Source organism: Drosophila biarmipes, chromosome 3R (genome assembly GCF_025231255.1).
Source record: "Drosophila biarmipes strain raj3 chromosome 3R, RU_DBia_V1.1, whole genome shotgun sequence".
Taxonomy (NCBI): domain Eukaryota; kingdom Metazoa; phylum Arthropoda; class Insecta; order Diptera; family Drosophilidae; genus Drosophila; species Drosophila biarmipes.
The window spans coordinates 16,159,623-16,178,498 of NC_066616.1; the positions used below are offsets into that span (position 1 = coordinate 16,159,623).

General features: G+C 43.5%; 3 protein-coding genes across 20 annotated transcripts in view; 2 read left to right on the forward strand and 1 right to left on the reverse strand.

Annotated features, from left to right (window-relative positions):
* Nucleotides 1-82: 82 nt before the first annotated feature.
* Nucleotides 83-2,728, forward strand: LOC108031621 (dual specificity protein kinase TTK). Its single transcript, XM_017105226.3, has 4 exons — nucleotides 83-384; nucleotides 734-1,738; nucleotides 1,828-2,383; nucleotides 2,466-2,728. The coding sequence occupies exons 1-4, from the start codon at nucleotides 176-178 to the stop codon at nucleotides 2,592-2,594; spliced, it is 1,899 nt and encodes a 632-aa protein (XP_016960715.1). The 5' UTR covers nucleotides 83-175; the 3' UTR covers nucleotides 2,595-2,728.
* Nucleotides 2,729-3,063: 335 nt separating this feature from the next.
* On the reverse strand, nucleotides 3,064-11,741 carry LOC108031620 (putative uncharacterized protein DDB_G0271606). Of its 7 annotated transcripts, none has more exons than XM_017105224.3 (7): nucleotides 11,660-11,741; nucleotides 5,865-7,203; nucleotides 5,115-5,777; nucleotides 4,830-4,937; nucleotides 4,248-4,718; nucleotides 4,060-4,182; nucleotides 3,064-3,704 (listed from the first exon to the last, which is right to left on the reverse strand). In XM_017105224.3, the coding sequence occupies exons 2-6, from the start codon at nucleotides 7,143-7,145 to the stop codon at nucleotides 4,060-4,062; spliced, it is 2,646 nt and encodes an 881-aa protein (XP_016960713.1). In that variant the 5' UTR covers nucleotides 7,146-7,203; nucleotides 11,660-11,741; the 3' UTR covers nucleotides 3,064-3,704. The 7 variants fall into 7 exon arrangements, with proteins under 7 accessions (XP_016960713.1, XP_016960712.1, XP_050744329.1 ...); XM_017105223.3 differs by having other exon boundaries at nucleotides 11,606-11,719; XM_050888372.1 differs by lacking the exon at nucleotides 11,660-11,741 and adding an exon at nucleotides 11,425-11,561.
* Nucleotides 11,742-13,223: 1,482 nt separating this feature from the next.
* LOC108031408 (serine/threonine-protein kinase par-1) overlaps nucleotides 13,224-18,876 on the forward strand; it is a 49,706-nt gene continuing 44,053 nt past the window's right edge. For 3 of the 12 annotated variants that reach the window (XM_044090824.2, XM_044090822.2, XM_050889298.1), the window contains exon 1: nucleotides 13,224-13,825. The gene's annotated coding sequence lies outside the window, so the exon portion shown is untranslated. The remainder of the gene's footprint in view (nucleotides 13,826-18,876) is intronic. The other 9 variants (XM_050889302.1, XM_050889304.1, XM_050889306.1 and 6 more) reach the window with 5 other exon arrangements.

Below are 18,876 nucleotides of genomic sequence, written 5' to 3' on the forward strand. Positions count from 1 at the left end.
CGGACTCCAGAAACTATCGAAACAATATCCTTGATATTGTTTACAGAACCCAACTGTATCGATATATCGATGGCATCGTGAGTGGCGAACCCAGCTCTATTTAAACCTTAAATTTGAGCATTTCAATTGGATTTTAAACTGTTCGCTTGTCGGGTGGAATTGAAGAGATTGCACGATGACTACGCCCGTGCCGCGTCGCACCAAGGATATGATGGCACTGGCGCTGGACTCCGACTCAGAGGACGACTTCAATACGCCATACCGACCACGATCGCGGCAAGCGCCGGCGGCGGCTGCCGAAGCAAAACAGCAGCCGGTGGCGTCTTTCCAGATCCCGGCGAGGGGCAAGGAGAACGAGCCCTATCCCATGCCCATGAATGTGCTGTAAGGACCGGGTTATCTGAGAGGGATGGTTGTATGTCGAAAAGCAGCAGGTGTATCCTTTTAAGATCACCGCATTCTTCGGTAACTCCCTTCCTTTGAAGGGCTTCTTTCATAAAGTATTCCTATTTTCAGGGAACCCTTTTATAAGGGTTCCTATAACCCAAACTGTTGTCCCATTTTTATATAAACCTTCCAAGGTGATTCCAACTTCAAAGGATCCCTAATCCCTTGTCCGAACACCTTAACTTGAAACGTTCACCTGCAAGACGCACCTGCAGCTCCAATTTATCATTTTTAAGTATTTCAATATATTTTGTATGTATTTATAATCAGCATTCCAACTTTTTAGACCTCGTCGCGTCTCCGAGCTGACCATGATGGAATCGGACAGTGAGGAGGAGGACGTCAAGAGCAACCACAACCTCAACTGCGCCATCCTAAACGATTCCTTTGTTCTAAGCCCCTCCCAAGAGTTAACGAACAGTAATGGCAACATTACCACCCGACGATCACCCAAAGCCGTTCCCCTCAAGCAATCCGATTCGAATCTTTCGTTCCTGGGGCGATTCAACAACATGGGCATCAATTGCAGCAGCCAGGGATCACCTGCTGCCAAGTCGGAGAAGAAGGTGGCCAAAAAGCCAGCGCCCACGATCCCAGCCGTCTCGGAGAAACGCCCACTCCAAGACACAGAGACGCCGTTGCGCAACGAAGTGTCCACATCGTCCAAGGCAAAGCCTGATGCGGATTTCGTCACCCCCCAAGTGCGAACCGTGGGTTCCACTCTGGCTGGTAAAAGCCGCAGTGCGGTGTCCACTGACTTTCGCGCGCAGAAGGTGCTCTTCCAAACACCCATGACCGTCAGTCGAGCTGCTCCTGTCCCCTCCGAGAGCATAAGCTTCTCGCTTTGCGACACCATCAGCGAGAGTCCAGACATTCCAGAGCCGCCGAAGAAAGTAGATCCCCCGAAGAGTCACCATCAGTCCAAAAAATCACTGGATAATGTTTTCCGGGAGTCGGAGAAGGATATTGTGCCCACAAAGGAGAAGACCGTTGAGTCAAAGGAACTGGTGCCGCTGCCCGCAGCTACCGCCCAATCAGAACCGCCTTCCAACTCCTCCAAGACCGCCAGTATACTGAAAATCAAAAGTCATGAATACACAATTTCCAAAAAGCTGGGGTGCGGTGGCTCCAGCTCGGTTTATTTGGCACGTCGCTCGGACTCTGGCGATGAGTTCGCCCTGAAGGTGGTGGATCTGCAGGCCGATCCCCAGGTGGTGCAGGGCTATCTCAACGAAACAAAGCTGCTGGCCAAGCTGCAGGGAAACGTTTGCGTTGTGGCGCTGTATGATTAGTGAGTTGAAATTTTTTTCGTATAGGTGAAGTGCAATGGAACTCTAAAACTCCTTGATTTCCTCTACTCATTTTTTCACTCTTTTTTAGTCAACTGGTGCGCGAAGAGTCCAAGCTGTACATGGTCATGGAGAAGGGCGACTGCGACCTGAACAAGATCCTGCAAAGCTACACCACCGCCCTGCCACTGTACAGCCTCATGAACATCCTGTACCAGATGCTGCAGGCGGTCAACTACATTCACCAGAACGGTGTCATCCACTCGGATCTCAAGCCGGCCAACTTCCTGATGGTCAGCGGGCGACTGAAGCTGATCGATTTTGGCATAGCCAGCAATATTGCCTTGGACTCGACGAGCATTATCAAATTTTCCCAGGCTGGCACCTTCAACTACATTAGTCCGGAGGCGTTGACGGACACCTCCACGGGGAACAGTCCGATGCGGGGGGCTAATCAGCCCAAGATCAAGATATCGACCAAGTCGGACGTGTGGTCTCTGGGCTGCATTCTGTACCTGCTTCTCTACCAGAAGACGCCCTTTGGTCACATCCGGAATATCTATGCTAAGATGAGTGCAATCGCCACGCCGAGCACCAGCATCGAGTTTCCCGCCATTCCGCCCTACTATCCCATCATGCTGGTTCACGTAAGTTGGTCGGGGATGTTTTGATCGACGGGATCTTCCATATAACTATAGTTATTAACAACGACCTGTGCTGCTTTTACAGATGGCCAAGAACTGCCTGCAGCTGGATCCCAAAAAGCGACCGTCGTGCAATGAACTTCTCCAGTATCCATTCCATATGATCATTCCGCTGCAGAACCTGCAGATACCCAAGCAGGGCCGCCAGCAGTAATTAAGCATAAAGCTCAACTATTTATTAGTCAAATGTCAAAGGTCAAATGTCTTTCTCATATATGTGTGTATATATTTAATTCTCATTTATCGTAAATTAAACATCATAAATCCTTACAATGCAGCTATAGCTCATTCTTTTGTGTTTTTGTTTTGTTTGTTGTGGTTGCTGATGGGCTTGAATTTGTTGGTTTGCCTAATTAATCAGTATGTCGTCGCATGCAACAGGTTTTCGACAACTAATTGCTAAGATAGCATTCTTGTGTTTAATTTGCGTTTACTTATAGATAGTTTCTCATTCAGTTTTATATAAAAATAGTTATTTTTTGTTTATATACGCTTAATTAAATGTTGCTGCTGCCGTTTTGCTCTTTCTGGGGTTTCAATACTTTGCGCTGCTCCGCGGCGGAAATTAAAAGTAAATGGAAACAGAAAACAATTATGGAAAACATTCAAAATACAAGTGTTCATACATTCATACTAGTTAGTTTGTTTTATTTTTGTGGATTGCCATTTAAGTAGCTGGGTTTTAAATTCATTCGCTTAACATAAGATACATATACAATTGTTTATAGCGCGTTTTTAAATGCAAGTGTAACACAAAAAACAATAATCGCATGCGAAGTACGGGATAAATAATTGTTGGAAAATAGCAGCAGCAATGGATTTTCCGGGTTTAATTATCTTTTCTTTTTGGGAGGGCTTGTGTGGAAATCGCCTGTTCCTGTGATCAGAGTCTGGCTTTTCCTTCGCTAGCTTTTCTTCTCTTCTCGTTTAACATTGCACAAGTTTCGATTGTTATCATTATCTTGCCTTAGTTATGAGTTTATAATTTCTTAAAGCGTTCCGTAGTTCTCATTCTCATAATTGTTGGTATTCGTTACTATAAAATGTTGAATGTTGCTGTTGTTGGGGGGCGTGCTTAATTTCCCTCGCCTATCTCTTGTTACATTAACTTTAAACTTAATAGGGTGTTAGAGTTGTTGTTTGTTTGTTTTTCCTGTTGCTGTTGTTATGGAAGTTGGACAAACTCTGCGGTTGCTTGTCAGTTTATCGTCGTTGTTGGCCTCCACCTTCCTGTTGCTCTTTTATCTAGGCGACATTAAATGTCCTGTAATGAAAAATTTAATGTTAATGCATGGTTTAGTTTGTATTGATCTAGCAAAATATCTATCGATACAGTATCGATATTTGACTATAATTCCGACAATTAAATCTATACGTTAACGTTGCAAATCAATCGAAATAATTTCCGTCTATAGATGCCAAATTAGTTTCATACTTGTAAAAGCCATGTAATAGCATGGTTAAGTGCACGCTTATTTTGCAGAATTACACAAAAATAAGTTTTTATATTTGTACCACATTATCGATATTTTAACTTTAAATGTGATTTTTCAGATATTTTAAACTTTTTGATGTTTTTGAGAGGATATTAATGACAATAGTTTGCTGTTTCTTCTTACCTATTCTCCGTTGGAGGCATGCTGCTGCAGCGTGAGGATGAGCTGCTCCTTCTGCTCGACGATGCCACGCCAGTGCTCGTCCTGCTCGCGGGCTCGCTCCTCCAAATCCATCAACGTGTTGGTCTGTATAATATTATTTATTAAAATTATTAACCACGTACATCCATTGGCAATGGTAAAGTTCTTACCGTCTTTGTGACTAGCTGGGTGAGCTTGTCGTTGCACTCCCGCAGCTGCAGGTTCTGTTTGTGCAGCTCCTGCTGCTCGGCGGCGGCGGAGGAGGATTGGCTATTCGAACTACTATTATTGCTACTAATATTGTTGTGGGTGCTATTGTTGTGGTTGCTACTGCTACTGTTGTTTGATTGTGTGGACTTATGACTACTGCTGCTGCTCTGCTGCTTCTCGGGCTTCTCGGCCTCGAGCTTCTGCCGCAGCTTATCCTGCTGCTGCTTGACATGGGTGGCCAGGACCTGCTCCAGCCACTGGTCGAAGGAGGATTGCAGGGCATTGCCCGACTGCGCCTTCACTGCCTCGGGATACAGGCGCTGGTACAGATCCCTGATCCTCTGCTGCTCGCTCTTGGCCGAGCTGGCACTTCCTCCTCCATTGGCAGCCACCGCCTTCTGTTGCTGCTGCTGCAGCTCTTTGTGTTGTTGCTGCAAAGATTAATGGATACGTGGATTGTTGAAAGATGATTCGATATATAAAAATGTTCTAATGAAATCATATTAAAAAGCAAAAGGTGCTGGCAGAGATCATGCACTTACGCCTACGGATTGCGCTGTATTTGTTTTCGTCTTGGCCGTTGCCTTAGCTACTGATGCTTCGGCATTTTGCAACGCTTCGATCAACTTCCAATTTTTCGTACGCACGTCCTGACGAAACACAAATACGTGGCAATTAGTAAAAGATGCAGAAAATGCACGCGGATACGGATGCAAAAGACAGCGATAATACAAACGCGCATATAAGATTGAAAAGTGCAAGTTTAATTTAAATGATATATAATTATTTTAATTTAGTTTAAGAAATATCTGTTCAAGTCTACTCACGTCATTTTTCTCTCGCTGCAGCTGAAGCTCCTGTTGCAGCTGCTTCTCCTTGGCCTGCAGCTGTTCGGCTCGCTGCTGCGCCTCCTGGAGCTGTGACTGCAGGGCGGTGGCCTGCTTCTGCTGCTGGGCCTGGGCACTCGTCAGCAATTCCACCTGCGAGCGCAGGGCACTCAGCTCCTGCTGCTTCTGGGCCAGAGCTTCGGTCTGGGCCTGAGCCTGCTCGCTCTGGGCGGCCGTGGCTTGAATGGCATTGCTGGCGGCTTGGGTGAGACGCTGGTTGAGTGCCAGGTTGTTGGCCTCCAGGACGGACGACCCCTGACGCAGCTCCTGCAACTCGGCGGCGTGGACGCGCTGCAGCTCCGACTGAGCCTGCGCGACGGCGCACAACTCTTGCTTGAGCTCGGCGTTCTCCGCCTCCAGCTGCTTGCGCTGCTCCAGCTCAAAGATGCTGTTGTTCTGGCGCGCTTCCAGCTCGTCGCGTTGCTGCTCCAGGGCCTGCAGCTGCTGAGCCTGCTGCTGGATCACCTCGTTCTTCTGCTGAGTCTCGGCGCTAACGAATGCGGTCATTTCGGCCAGGCACTTTTCCTTGTGGGCGAGATCCTGCTGCAAGCGTTGCAGCTGCAACAGATCCTGCGAGTTGGCTTGCTTCTCCCTCAAGAGGTTCTGGAATGGGGCAAAAGAAAAAAAAATGTATTACAAAATGTAATAAAAAACCTAAAAGAATAAAAAAGCCTCTTATGTTGCTCCTACCTGTAACTGCTGGCGCTCCACAGTCAACTTGTCATTCAGACTCGACAGCTCCTGGTTAAGGGCGGTCAGCTCCTGCTCTTTGCTTTGCAATTTATCGACGTAGGCCTGGTTGCGGGCGTGCATCTGGGCGCGTTCGGTGTTAACCTCTTGCCGCAGTTCGCGCAACTTAGCTTGAATTCCAATGGAGGCCTCCTGCTCCTCGGCCAAAAGCTTTTCCTTTTCTTCCAGCTGACGCTTGAGCTTCTGGCAGATGTCATCCGACCACTCGGAGTGCGAAGAGGGCATATCCTGCTGTTTGTTCAGCAGATAATCGATGAGTATCTGAATCTCTGAGCGATTGAGCTCGGCACGGGAGAACACGTTCATCAGAGCGTTAACGCCGATGGTCTGGTTCTGGTGATCGGCCAGTTTGTCCAGAGCCTGAGCCAAATCCTTGGCCGTGAGGGTCTCCTTCTGGTTCTGTTTCTTGTTTTGCTGCTGCTGCTTGGTCTTGTTGTTGGCCTGGTTGTGCTGGGTTTTTGGGGAGCCATTCTGCTGCTGTTGCTTGAGGATCTGCTTGGCAACTACGGGTGCCTCCGTTTCGGCCGCTGCGGGCTTTTCCTTTTTGGCCACGTTTCCACCGCCGCCGACCTTCTTTTGGGTCTGCTGCTTGTTGTTGTTGTCCTCCTTGCGTTCCTTTTGCTCCTGCTTCTTCAGTTCCACCACATCCTTGGGGACCTTGGTCTCAAAACTATTCAAGGTGGGTGTCTCCTCGGCAGGGGCTGGGACTTTGACAGTCACGGTTTCGTTCTTGTTGACCAGGATGCCGGCAGTCTTGTTGCTGGCTCCGTTGCGCTTGTCCTTTTTGCCCTTTTTGCCGCCCGCAGAGGGTTGGTTCTCCTTCTCAGCCACGCTACTGGGACGACGCTGCTCCGTGAGGATCTCTGCATCGGGCTCGAACTCCACATGCTGCTTGGACAGACCGGGTTCCTCATCAGCCACCGATGCCTGACCCTCCGACTGACCATCGGAGTAATCCTCGGGCTCCTCCGGTTCCGGCTCTTGGTTCGCATCCCGCTGCTGTTCCCGCTGACGTTGCTTCTTCTCGCGCTTCAGTTCCTTCTTCTTGGGCTTCTTGGTGGCCGCTCCGCCGGCCGCCTTGTACAGGTTGGCGCTCAGGGCGCGCTTCTCGGCCACCACCTCCTCGAAAGTCTTGCGCCGGAAGATCTTGTTGATGAACAGGAACGAGAGCAGCGAGGCGCTGACCACACAACCGATGACGATCAGTATGTGGAAGTCCATATTTGCATATCTTTCCGGTTCAGCCGTGGGTTTTTCTCAGAGATCTCCTTTGCGAAAGCTGTGAATTAAAAAGGAGATTAATATATTTCAAAATAAATATGATAAATATAATGATATATATTTTGAACAAACTGATCAATTACTCCAACTAGACAACCAGAACAGTGATTATAAAAGATTGTGTAAAATGGCATTAAAGGGAAAATCCCGAACTACGGCCACGTTCTTCAATAAAACAACCAGCTAAGCAAAAAATAATCTGAAGTGTGGAAATGTCAGAATCGCCTTTTGGGGTCGCTCGTGTTTAAACTTTTGCTATCAGAGAAATTTTGTGAAGTTCCTTTAGCCTTATCAGTGCTGGGCTACATACTGCTACTATGTGTAGTACAAACCGATGACGTGGGGCTCAAAAGCCAACAAGTGTACCAGAGAAATGACCACTTATTAGCAGATCAACGACACTACGTTCAATGGCAATTACGCTATATATAATCGGATTGTTTGAGTTGTACGTGCTTATCGGTTTACCGGCCGGAGAATGGCACTGAAGCCCATACAGAACTCTCTTTTTGTGTGACTAAGTTGTTATTGCAGTCGCTTGTGCTTGCTTGACGTGTGATATTAATAAAACGCTCCGCTGTTGATAATTTTATTGTTGTTTGCTCTGCTGAGCAAACAAATGCACTGTTGAATGGGCGCAATATTCCTGGAATTCCGGATTATACAGTGGACATCCGCTTGCCCAACTCGCAGCTGTATTCACATGAATTTCAAATTTCAGAAAAGGTCAATTGGATGAATTTACGTTTTGTGTGGGAAGGACGACTGGAAAATCCCCGCTGGAATAATCGATTCCTCAAAGACCTTTTCGGACTGCAAATCGTATTCCGGCGGAGACGAGAGGGGCAGAAAAAGTCTCGAAGAATAAAATTAGCTTATGAAGCAGCTGCTGCGCAGCCTTGAACGAAAGTTAGTAGACAAAGGTGTTCTGCACCCAAAATGCGTTGACGCAGATTGAAAAAACAAAGACTCACAAGAAAAATCGGAAGAAGAATAACAATTTAAAATAAAGCAAAGTCAAGATTCTGACGCACACGTATGCAAATTTGACGATTCGCTCACTGGAAAAAATTCAGCACTGGTAATCTTATCCGCAGAACAACTCCACGAGACTCTTCCGATGGCCACGATGCGAATGGCAAGAGCCAGTGAAAAGATTCGCAGCAGAGCTTGGATCCCGGATCGCGATCTCTCTTCGGCTCTCTACAATTGAATCAATTGTTGGTTTCTAACCGTTGAATCCCGATTGCTTAAAAATAACTGAGCTATACTTTTCCTGAAGAAATTTTCAGTAAAAATTAAAATTGTAAAATTCTTCATGGCTTAAAAACAGTTTTAAACTTGCTTACACAGTTTCGTAAGGTTGTTAACATTATTAACAAAATATTTGTTCTAATTTTTTCTAACTTTTTGGTAGCGCTACTGTAGGAGCTTGGTTTTCCATCAAATGCCATCAAATTAAACCTATTTTTCCCCGTGTACCTGAGCTCTCAGATTCTCAGCTTTCTCTCTGCTCTCCCACCACAAACAGTTAGAACAAAACTTGAAATTTCGCTGGCTCCGCGAGAGCTTGGTGGAAGAATTCACAAATTGCAAAAATTTCAATTCAAGGTTGTTGCTCTCTACGCCTGCGATAACTGGCAGGTCGGGTATTTCTTTTTTGTTAATTTTGTACTTCTTGTTTCTGCTGCCTTGCCTGCTCGTCATGTTTCTGGCTAAAAGAATCTGACTGTGTTTCGCTTTTACCCACTTTATTTTCTATGTGGCTTTGCAAAGACTGCGGTGCGTGAGAGAAAGAGTTGATCACATCGAAATACTTTTTTTTTAATTTAAAACCGAGATGATTACTTCTAGCTGGTAAAACATTCTGAAATATCAGAATAAAGAAGATATTGGTAGTATTCTATAATAAAATAAGAGAGCTGCTGGCAAATCTCTCCCAAGGTCGCTCTTTGTTGACCGGTTAACCGGTTATAAGTTCAACGTATTATCTTGGGGATCCCACAACCTAAGCCCAACAATGTATATTTGTTTGCCTATTTGCGCTTATGAGGCCGGCATTCAGTTCACCGGATGGCTGGGCTGTTCGAACACAAGTACAACCGTGTATTTGCGCTCCACAAAGTTCAATTAATACTTAATGACACAATGGGAACGGGTTTCTGTTTCCATCAAACAAATCGATGGCATTTAACGGACAGCGAGTGGAGTAAGTCCGGACAGCGGATTTCGATTCCGGTTCGAAAATTCCGGGCGTAGTGCAGAGGGAAAGAAGAAGCAGCAGCAGCAGCGGCGGCGGCAGCAGCTGAAGAGAGCCGAAGCCAAAGAGAATCGGGCACAATAAAAACGCCGGTAAAGGTCATCAACCGGAAGAAAAGCGCCCGTGTGAGTGTGACTTGCCAGCGCGAGCGTCTGGGTGGGCGCGTGAGTGTGTGTGAAAGTCGAAATGCCGCTGCCAATTATCATTATGGCCATCTATAAATAATTATGTATTATGGTCGAACAGCATGCAAAACACGCTGGCTGCCCGGCCTCGTTACAGCCAACTGGCAAACTGACAAACAGACAAGCTGACAAACCGACAAACTGGCATCGAACTGCACAGTTGGCCTAATTTTCCCGTTTTTCCTTCTATCTTTCTGTGCCGTTGTTTCGCTTCCCCTCTCCCGACGCCCTGGTGTTCAATTAGCTGCCTGCCCGCCGTGCACTCACACACTCGCACCGGCTGGCACATGGAATTTCTCTCCTGTCGGTGAACACCGGTCAGAGATGAGAGGTGGGAGACTTTTTTTTGCTGTTTTATGGGTCAAGTATACGCCCCGTGTATCCGACTCCCTTAACGTGTATGCCTACTGACCTAAGCCAGCTAGCTGGGAAAATAACTTATACAATAAGTATACTTATACACTTTAAATCGAAATATTTTTAAGAAATGAGATTTTGTACAAAATCAAATTATGAATGACTACAAATTTGTCTTTTTTATAGAGAATAACTTGTTTCCTGCACAATATTCCTTCAATCTTTTAATCTTTTTTGGGGATATTTTAGTAATGGTTTTTGATAGTTTTGTTTGATTGCATCACAAAGATTTAACTAGATTATTTTTTCGAGCCTTTTAAAAACTAGTCTTTTTATAGCCAAATCTCTTTGGGGCTGCAGCAGCATCACTGATAACGGCGCAAGTGCTTTTCTCGCCCTCTTTTCGCCGCCCACAGCGAGAGCGTACTCGCACTCATTCATTATTTTTCCTCTATTTATTCATAAATGCATTTCCTTTGCCCTGCTATTTTCAGCGGCTCAAGTGTTTTAATTTTAGAAAGCTATGCTCCCTACTTTTCTTGCTTTTCCTTGTCCCCCTGTAATATTTATGCAACATGCAGTGCCGTTCTATTTTTCTCTGTGCGAAAGAGAGCGTGGCACGTTGTTTTTTTCCTCTCTATTTCTTTTGTTTTTGTGTTCTTGTTCTGGCTGCGTGGGAGCGTCGAGTTCCAAGTTCGTTTTTGGCAAGTTTTTGGTCCACAGATGGAAGGTTGTGCTAAAAAGCGGAGTGACGCATAGAGACTATAAATAGGCAAATTGATAATTTCGTCTGAAGCCCGACTGGCGGCTGATGGTTATTGATTGCTGACGTCGACGGCGGTGGCATTTCTCGATTATCAATTGGTTTTCCCCGATGACGGACATTTTTGAGTCAATGATTTATTGGACAACGACTGCAAGCCGCTCTCTTTCGCCTCTCCCCGCCCTCTCTTTCAAGCTCTCTTCGCCTTTCCTTTGATAAGCCCGCATATGCCTATGTGTGTGTGGTGAGGTCAGCGCATCAATTATGCTCGTTTCTTGACTTTTTCTGTGATTAAATCGGACAAATATGAAGTGGCGGGGGAGGGGGTGCAGGCCAGACGGCGGCGGCCGAGATTTTTTGGCAAATCAAACCAGTCAGCTGTCCCTTTTGCTCATAATTAAGCAACGAGAGGCAGTGAAAGTATGTCGGCCGCTAATTGGCAGCTTGAATAATTGCACACCGATAAATAAAGTAGTGGCTTCCTTTTTCCTCCCAAGACAAAAGGGCGTCGCACTGCACTACACACACACACGCAAACACACCGCTCTCCCTTTCTTTATCACCCCCTCTCCCGATGCGTGTCTCTCTGACGGTTTTCCTGCCGATTTCCAGCCACTTGCAACGTCAACAATTTTCACAACATTTCACATTTACAATGCAGTCTTTCTTTTTCCTCCTTTTCTTTTTCCTTTGAAAACGCATCCGCCATTTGCAAGCCACTTGTGTATGTGTGTGCCGCACAGCGCTGCGTGTGTAGGTGAGCGGCGTTGTCGCACAGTCAGTTCTTTTTCACTATTTCTGCACCCAAATGCGCTCTTAATTATGTACTTCTTACTTGCAACTATCTACTTTTCTCCAACTTTCTTCGGCCGTTCGGCTGCGGACTTACACTTTTTCGTTGGAAAGTTTGGAAAGTAGAATCAAAATTGTTGTCGAAAATGTATCAAAATATCGATATATCGATGACATTTTATTAAAAGTATTTTAGAAAAATATATCAAAATATCGATAGCACTATATTTTTATTATACAAATATTATCACAGCGATATTTTTAGACCGAAATATCGAATATCGCTCAAAGGATAATTGTGCCACGGTATTACTCCTGGAAGTTCAGTTGTATATGAATTTTTAACCTCTGCAATTTACCTTATACGCCTACTTTAAAAAACTGTGATATATAATTAGATTTAAGTGGTGCGGTGTCTAAAATTTGAAGATATTGAATGTATATTTTACTTGAGTTTCTCTTTACTATTAGTTTGAAAGAACATAAATGAAAGCTTAGTTTCTCCAGGAGAAGGACTTCGAAAATGTATATTTTCTCTTCTAAAATAATTTCCTTTTGAGAATCAAAAATTTTTGGTTATCACTTTTCCCTATATTTTTAGAATATTTTTAAAAATATGAAGAAACTAAGCTTTTAATTTAACATTCTTATATATTTTTAAATAATTCGATAGCCCCAGCTCGTAAGCAAAATCGGTGCAAGTGCATCGCTAAGTTTTTCTGTTTTTTTCGTTTAAACGTAAGCGACCGTAAGCAAACGTAAGGCCGTGGCAATGCCAGAATCTGCGTCATCGATGTTTGATAAGCATCGGTACACCGATATTTCGCTCGGAATCATCGATGTTTTCGGTTTACTTTAATTTGTTTTTAATAAATTATTATAAATTGGGAGTTTTTGTTTATTGACTATTTGTTTAATTATATTCTAACAGGTTGACGAATTTCAGTTGTTGTACACATTGTGGGTATTCCGATTCCACGAACCGTTTGGGGAATCCTAAGTTTAACTTTAACACAAAATCAGACGTATGAAGTTTGGGCGACTTTTGGTGGCTGTGCTACTAACTACAAAATCTTTCGAACTTGCTTATCTAAACTAATAATTTTTATATATTTAAGTGTAGAAAGATCGTTTGCAATACATACCGCCACATGTATGGCTGCGTCTGCCTTACCGACTTTTTATGCAAGTTCAGCACCATTTTATGGCGTTTTAGAATAACTACAATTTTGGTCTTTCAAGGAATTTTAAAGAGCAACATCGCCTTTGTGTGTGAATATATAAAAACAAAATTCTTATTGTTTGATACTGCAATAAGAGCGCTAGCATTGCTCCGTATTCAAGCTGCCGTGCAAACGGGCCTTTCAAAAGTATGGTATTCCTAAATGCTGCGATATGGCAACGTCCACCAGCGCCACCTTACAATCTAAACACCCTGCGACATCAGCTGTTTGGGTTTCTAAATTAATACGTTATTCACATCTTTTGCAATTATTTTTTCTTAAAAGACCAGGCAACCTTGTCCCTTTTCGCTGTTACATACTGGGTGAAAATAATATATCACGATATAAATATTTATTTTAATTCAGAAATCATCGATTTATTATACTTCTCCCATCACTAGTCGACGAGCGTCGACATCAGCTGTTTGCGTTGTTTGGTCAGAATTCCAATTGGGGGTTCAGTTACTCAACGAGCGTCCAATAAGAAACATTGAGAGAGCTCCGCTGAAAGTGCTTGCAGTAAATAAAATATTTAACGATTTCGAGTTGCTTCGCGGCGTGGGCGTCCTCTTCTCCTCCCCCTCGCGTCTCGTATCGTGCGTCTCGCTCTAACAGCGCCGGCAGTTGCACTTGGTGTGTGAGTGTATGTGTGTGTGTGCGAGTGCGTCGGTGTGAGAGTGTGCGTGTCTGTTTGTGGTTTTCTGAAAGAATGTGAGAAATCATAATAAAGTCGCGTCGCGAGGTTTTGCTGCCATTTCGGCATATAATTAGCCATTATTAAACACACATGCGTGTGTTTCGAGCTTATTTGTGTGTGAACCGAGTCAAGGATCCCGCTTGGGCCGAAAGAAACGCAATCCTGATGGCAGGATCAAGGTAAAATGGAAACATTTGTGATCTACTGTCTGAATGAGCCAAAGTTGAAGGAGAAGCAGCAGCAGCAGAAGCAGCAACAACAAAACGGCAGCTAGGAGAGCGAAAGAGAGCGAAGGCAAACAAACGAAAATACAAAAAAGATAAAAAAGGGAAAGCAACAAAAGGTAAGTGCGTGCATGTGTGTGTGTGTGGAGGCCGCACCTCCCAATAAGAAAATTAGTTATGTGTGGGTGCCTGTTACACTTTTTGTGCTCATTACTTTTTTGGCATTAACTGTTATTATAATTTAAGTAGCACGAACGCGGGCATTACATAATTCCGTTGTCTCTTTGGCGGCTCCAAAAGAAAAGCGAAAGTATTCTTGCCCGAATGCCATGTGCTCGTGTGTGTTCGTTTCTGTTTATTTATGAATGGCGATTATGAGACTTGATAATTAATTGCCAGCATAGGCCGGGATTTGATTTCGGTGCCTTAACCAGTTGCGCCAACGGCTGTCTCTTTCGCACCCACGTTTGCTCGTAAATCAAATAAGAAATTAACGCCGCCACAAACAAAAAAGAGTAAAACACAAGAGAGACAAAGCGATGAACTCCCTCGCTCTGATCAGAACGGCAAGCAGAAGAAGAGGCGTTTGCAGCTGCGCCGGGCGATCATTTCGCATTCGTTTTTTTTTATTATTTTGCACGAGCCATTTTTAATGCGAAAATCTTGCGGGCAGAAAATTGGCCGCCGCAGTTGGCCAAAAAGCATAAACAACACATTTTTATGGGACGCCGGCGGCGGCACATGTGCACGTAAAGAAAGTGGATGTGCTACGATCAGAATAGAAAATTATAAATTTTAAACATAATTTATGATTTTGAATGTTTTTTTCTCTTTTCTTGAATGTTACTTGTCGTACAATGACTTCGGATATTTTATCTGAATTTAGAATAATTTCTATGATTATTTGGAAAATCTATATGTGTCATTTTTCTCTGTGTAGCAGATTCGCCCACGATCCAATATCTCTTCTCTCTCTCTAGACGGCTCTATTTTTTTCGCAATCGTTGCCAAAATTCATTTCACGCCCGCTTTTTTTTTACACTGCAAAAGATTCGTTAACTGGTTCGTGTCTGATTGGAATTTATGTAACATTGTTTTACAGTGCATACTTGTTAGAGTGAACCAAAAAGATGCCTGACAAAAGTAAAGTAATTATATCAAACAATTTAAAGTCAACTTATAATATTTAAATCCAGCCAAATGCATATTTATCTTGACAAACGAAAAAAAAAACAATTTGATTAATAGGGTTCATAAATATCACCCTGTAAACACCACAATATTTCAGTTCCGCTGCGTCTTATTTCAAAAAATATTTTCGCCTGGCCAAAAAGACCGAAAAGGCCAATACACACACCAGGCAAAATACGGCAGAAAAACGACTTGAGCGTGGCGGTGTTGACGTTAATGAACTACAACAACAATTATGTACAGCGTTTTGTACACGGCAGCAACAAACAGCGAGTATGACAACAACAACTACACACATTTCCTTTGTTGCTTTGCGCCTTTGCTTTTGGTTATGAATTTTTATTTACTTTTTTTTTCTCTGAACCGGCCATAAGGCGAATTTATGCTTGTCCATTTGCTTGCAATTAGTTTCATGAAGTCAACTGCGCGCTAAAATATAGTTGTATTTGCCGCTGTTGTTGTACCCCTAGTTGTTGTTGTTGTACCCCTAGTTGTTGTTGTTGTACGAGGTTTATTGTTGCTCTCCGAGTTTTTCCTTTACTACGCTAAGCTACTTAACGTCACAGCCGCCGCTCGTAGTTATTTATTGTCCGTTGCTGCCGCCGCTGCTGCGTCGACATTTTTGCATTGCGCTGCAAGACCAAGGGTACGGTAGAACCTCTTCAAAGAGAACCCACTAAGGGACAAGAACCCCTCAGGGGCATCGAGATATTTCGGCTTTCAAGTCCTAAAATCAATACATTTTCTTGGAATTTTTTAAATAAGGTTAATTTTGCAATTATTTTTTTTATTATCATAAATATTAAAAAAAAATTTCTTAATTTTGTAAATAAAATACAAAAAAAATATATTTTAAATCTATATAAAAAAATCTTTTGAAATAACTAATAAACAAATTGAAATGATAAACACTAAAAATAAAGTTATTATACCAAAAAAATCCTTAACTGGTTTATAACTGTATTGTTTTTAATCTTCTTAAATCTTAGGCATCAAAACTGTGTAGTTAAAAACAACTTTAAAAGTTTTCAAAATTATAGTATGCTATACATTTTAGCATACTTTCCGGCGATCCCTAAAGTGGTCTTAAACCTCTTAAATGTAAAATGTTGCCAAAAGTCAGCTTTGTGGAAGTTGCTCTGTATTTTCCATTCCTGCTTTATGCTTTGGTGTAATTGTTTGCCCTTCGCAAGGTTGTTCCCACTGTGCGTGGGCCGCTGAGGGCGGTGGAAGGGGGCGTGGCGCGGCCTGTTGTGGTGGAGGTGCGTCGTGAATTGTGGCAGCGGCAATGGCAGCGGCAGCGGCAGCGGTTTTCTAAAAAACATTTTGCTGGGCTGCCAAACAAAAGCAACAGCTGCGCTCCGCTCTGCTTGGGCCGCTCTGCTTTTGGGCCTTTGTGAATGTGCAGCAAACAGCCTTGTAAGCGCCACCCACACAAAGAGGCGGACCACACAAAAAATTGTATGGTCACCAACACACCCACAGAGGCTGCGGCATCTGCAGCGTGTAGTTGTGGTGGCCCGTGTCTGTGTGGGGCAACTATGACGTGAGCAGCAGCTGTCAAAGCCGCCCACGCCTCAAGTCGCGCTTAAAAGCGTCATGTGCTCAGCTGAGCGCGTCTACCTCGCTCTCTCCCTCTTTTTCTGTCTTTCTTCTCTTTACCCCGCTCTCCCAGTCCTAAGCTTTGTGCACGTGTGCGTTTTCTTTTCTCCGCCTGAGACTCTCGGCTTCTTTCAGCTTTCTAGCCTTAAAATTGAAGCACTAACGAGCACACCATACAATTTCTACGAAAGGAGCCCTTCCTAATCCAAAATTATTTTACTTCAGCTTTCGGAGGACAAACCTCCCCGATTAAAACAACCCTCAATACGTTATTTCTTAAGTCTGCGAATCTCAAGGCTAAATGCTTTTCGCACCATTGATATGGGCCATTTATCCCTCCGATTTAGAAACAACCCCATTTGTCATGGCAAAAAATCTTCTGGAGTGCCAGAGAAATCTCTAGAGGTTTGAAATCACCAAAGAGGGCGACCTAAAGTATGCTGTGAAAAACACAACTACTTCTTTCGTCACTTTTTTAAACGAATTCGGGTTCAAACTATATTATAGCATACAATTGGGGTGTTATAAAAAATCTCTAGGGATTAAACTGTATTATTCAGTAACGCAACTTTTTAAAAGGGTCTATTATGAGAAATAACGACGAGTATGAGAAGAACTAGTAGCTCAAAATCAACTTTAGGAAAATAAACAATCTAATCAATCTCCAATCTAAATTTAATCTAATTTAATCTGTAAAGTTACGCTTTGTGAGAATTTAAAAATTGAAAACTTTAGTGGACTAATAATCCTGTTATCTCTTTTTGAAAATGAATACTTTCCGAGAAGACTAAAGATTCGCCCCCATGAAAATTGGAGGAAATGTGGTTGCAACTGTTGCTCAGCTTCAATTAAAACTGCATAAAGAAACATTTTACCTTCCGATTCCGACCAACAGTTTCATTCAACTTGAATTTTTCACCAAATTCATTTAGGAATACGTTCGCATGTGTGGGTGGGTGCTCTGTGTCACAGAATTTCTACCGTATTTGCATTCGTATTCGTTTCATTGCACTTTGGAGCTTCGGTTCGGGCCACATGGTCGTATGGTCGTACATATGTACTTACTACACCACAACAATGAGCCATGGCATAATAAACTTTGCCATTTGTGCCTCATCTTGCTCCTCTTCTTTGCCAGTTTGTCTGGGTCTTCTTCTTTTTGGTTTTTTCTAACCTTGTGCCAATAAAATTGAAAGAAAAAGTACAAAAACGAAGAAAAAACAACCCGAGATGTGCACCGCACACAAAATGAAAAACTTGAAATGTTTCTAACACAATTTTCTACTTGCCTTGCCATTGTTTGCCGAAAGTGTGGGTGGCTTCGAGGAAAGTGGCAATGTGTGGGGGAAAATTGAGTGTGTCGAGCGGCACTTAATTTCTTGCTAGTTATTTTGGCTAGACAACTCGGTTACGCCTCGGTTGCACCGCTAGGTGGCGCCACCGCCAGCGCCACAGCCCGCAGCACGTTCCCAATTAATCGCTCATTTTATTTTATCTACGGGTATCCAACTATCAGTTGATCAACACCTTCGATTCGAGAGCGTGAGTGGGCCGCGCCAGGTGAGTGGGCCCGTTAAAAGCGCCCCGGTGACTCAACCCAAGCGCTCTGCTCTTTTCATTCTCTGCGCACACCAAAAGCCTACGGTCGATCAGCACCGAATGCACTGAGGCAAAATAGGGTGCCCTTACCGCACAAAACATTCTTTCAATATTATTAGAGTTACCATGCCTAGATTATTCCTATCTATGTAAATGGTATTCAATATTCATGATAATAACATGAGAAAGTATTCAAGAACAGTTTCTTCTTAAAAAATTAAGTTTTTTTAAATTAGTTTATAAAAAAAAGGTAAAATAAACGTTCTATTAAATGTTAATATTGTTAATATATTATTATTAATATAAGATAACTGTTTCCTAAAAATTCTTCTTGATATATGATTTTTTACTGTTTACAGAGGATATTGTTCTTGAGAAAGTTTTACGGTCTTTAGACTGGCGTGTTGCAGTGCATGAAATTGACTTTTGTGAATATGTGTGAACATTTGTACGTGCCGATAAGGTGTTGTAAATATTTGCAAACAATCGAGCAGCTCTCACCTGGACTCGCACATAATGTACACGGCTCTTGCGGCTTCTCACCTGTGGGTCTCTTTCTCACCGTCTCCCCCATTTTCGCCGTGTCATTTACTCGCTGAAGTTTTCGGGGGTCGGTTTCTGTTGTTCTTCGTGTGGCTGGGCTGCCTAAAAGTCTGCGCCTATCAACGAATTTTCAGTGGGGCGAGCGGGCGACTCAATTTACTTATTGCCGCACCTTAACCGCCGAAGCAACAAATGCAGAAACAAGAGGTGAGAAAGAAGAGCGCCCTGGCAAAAA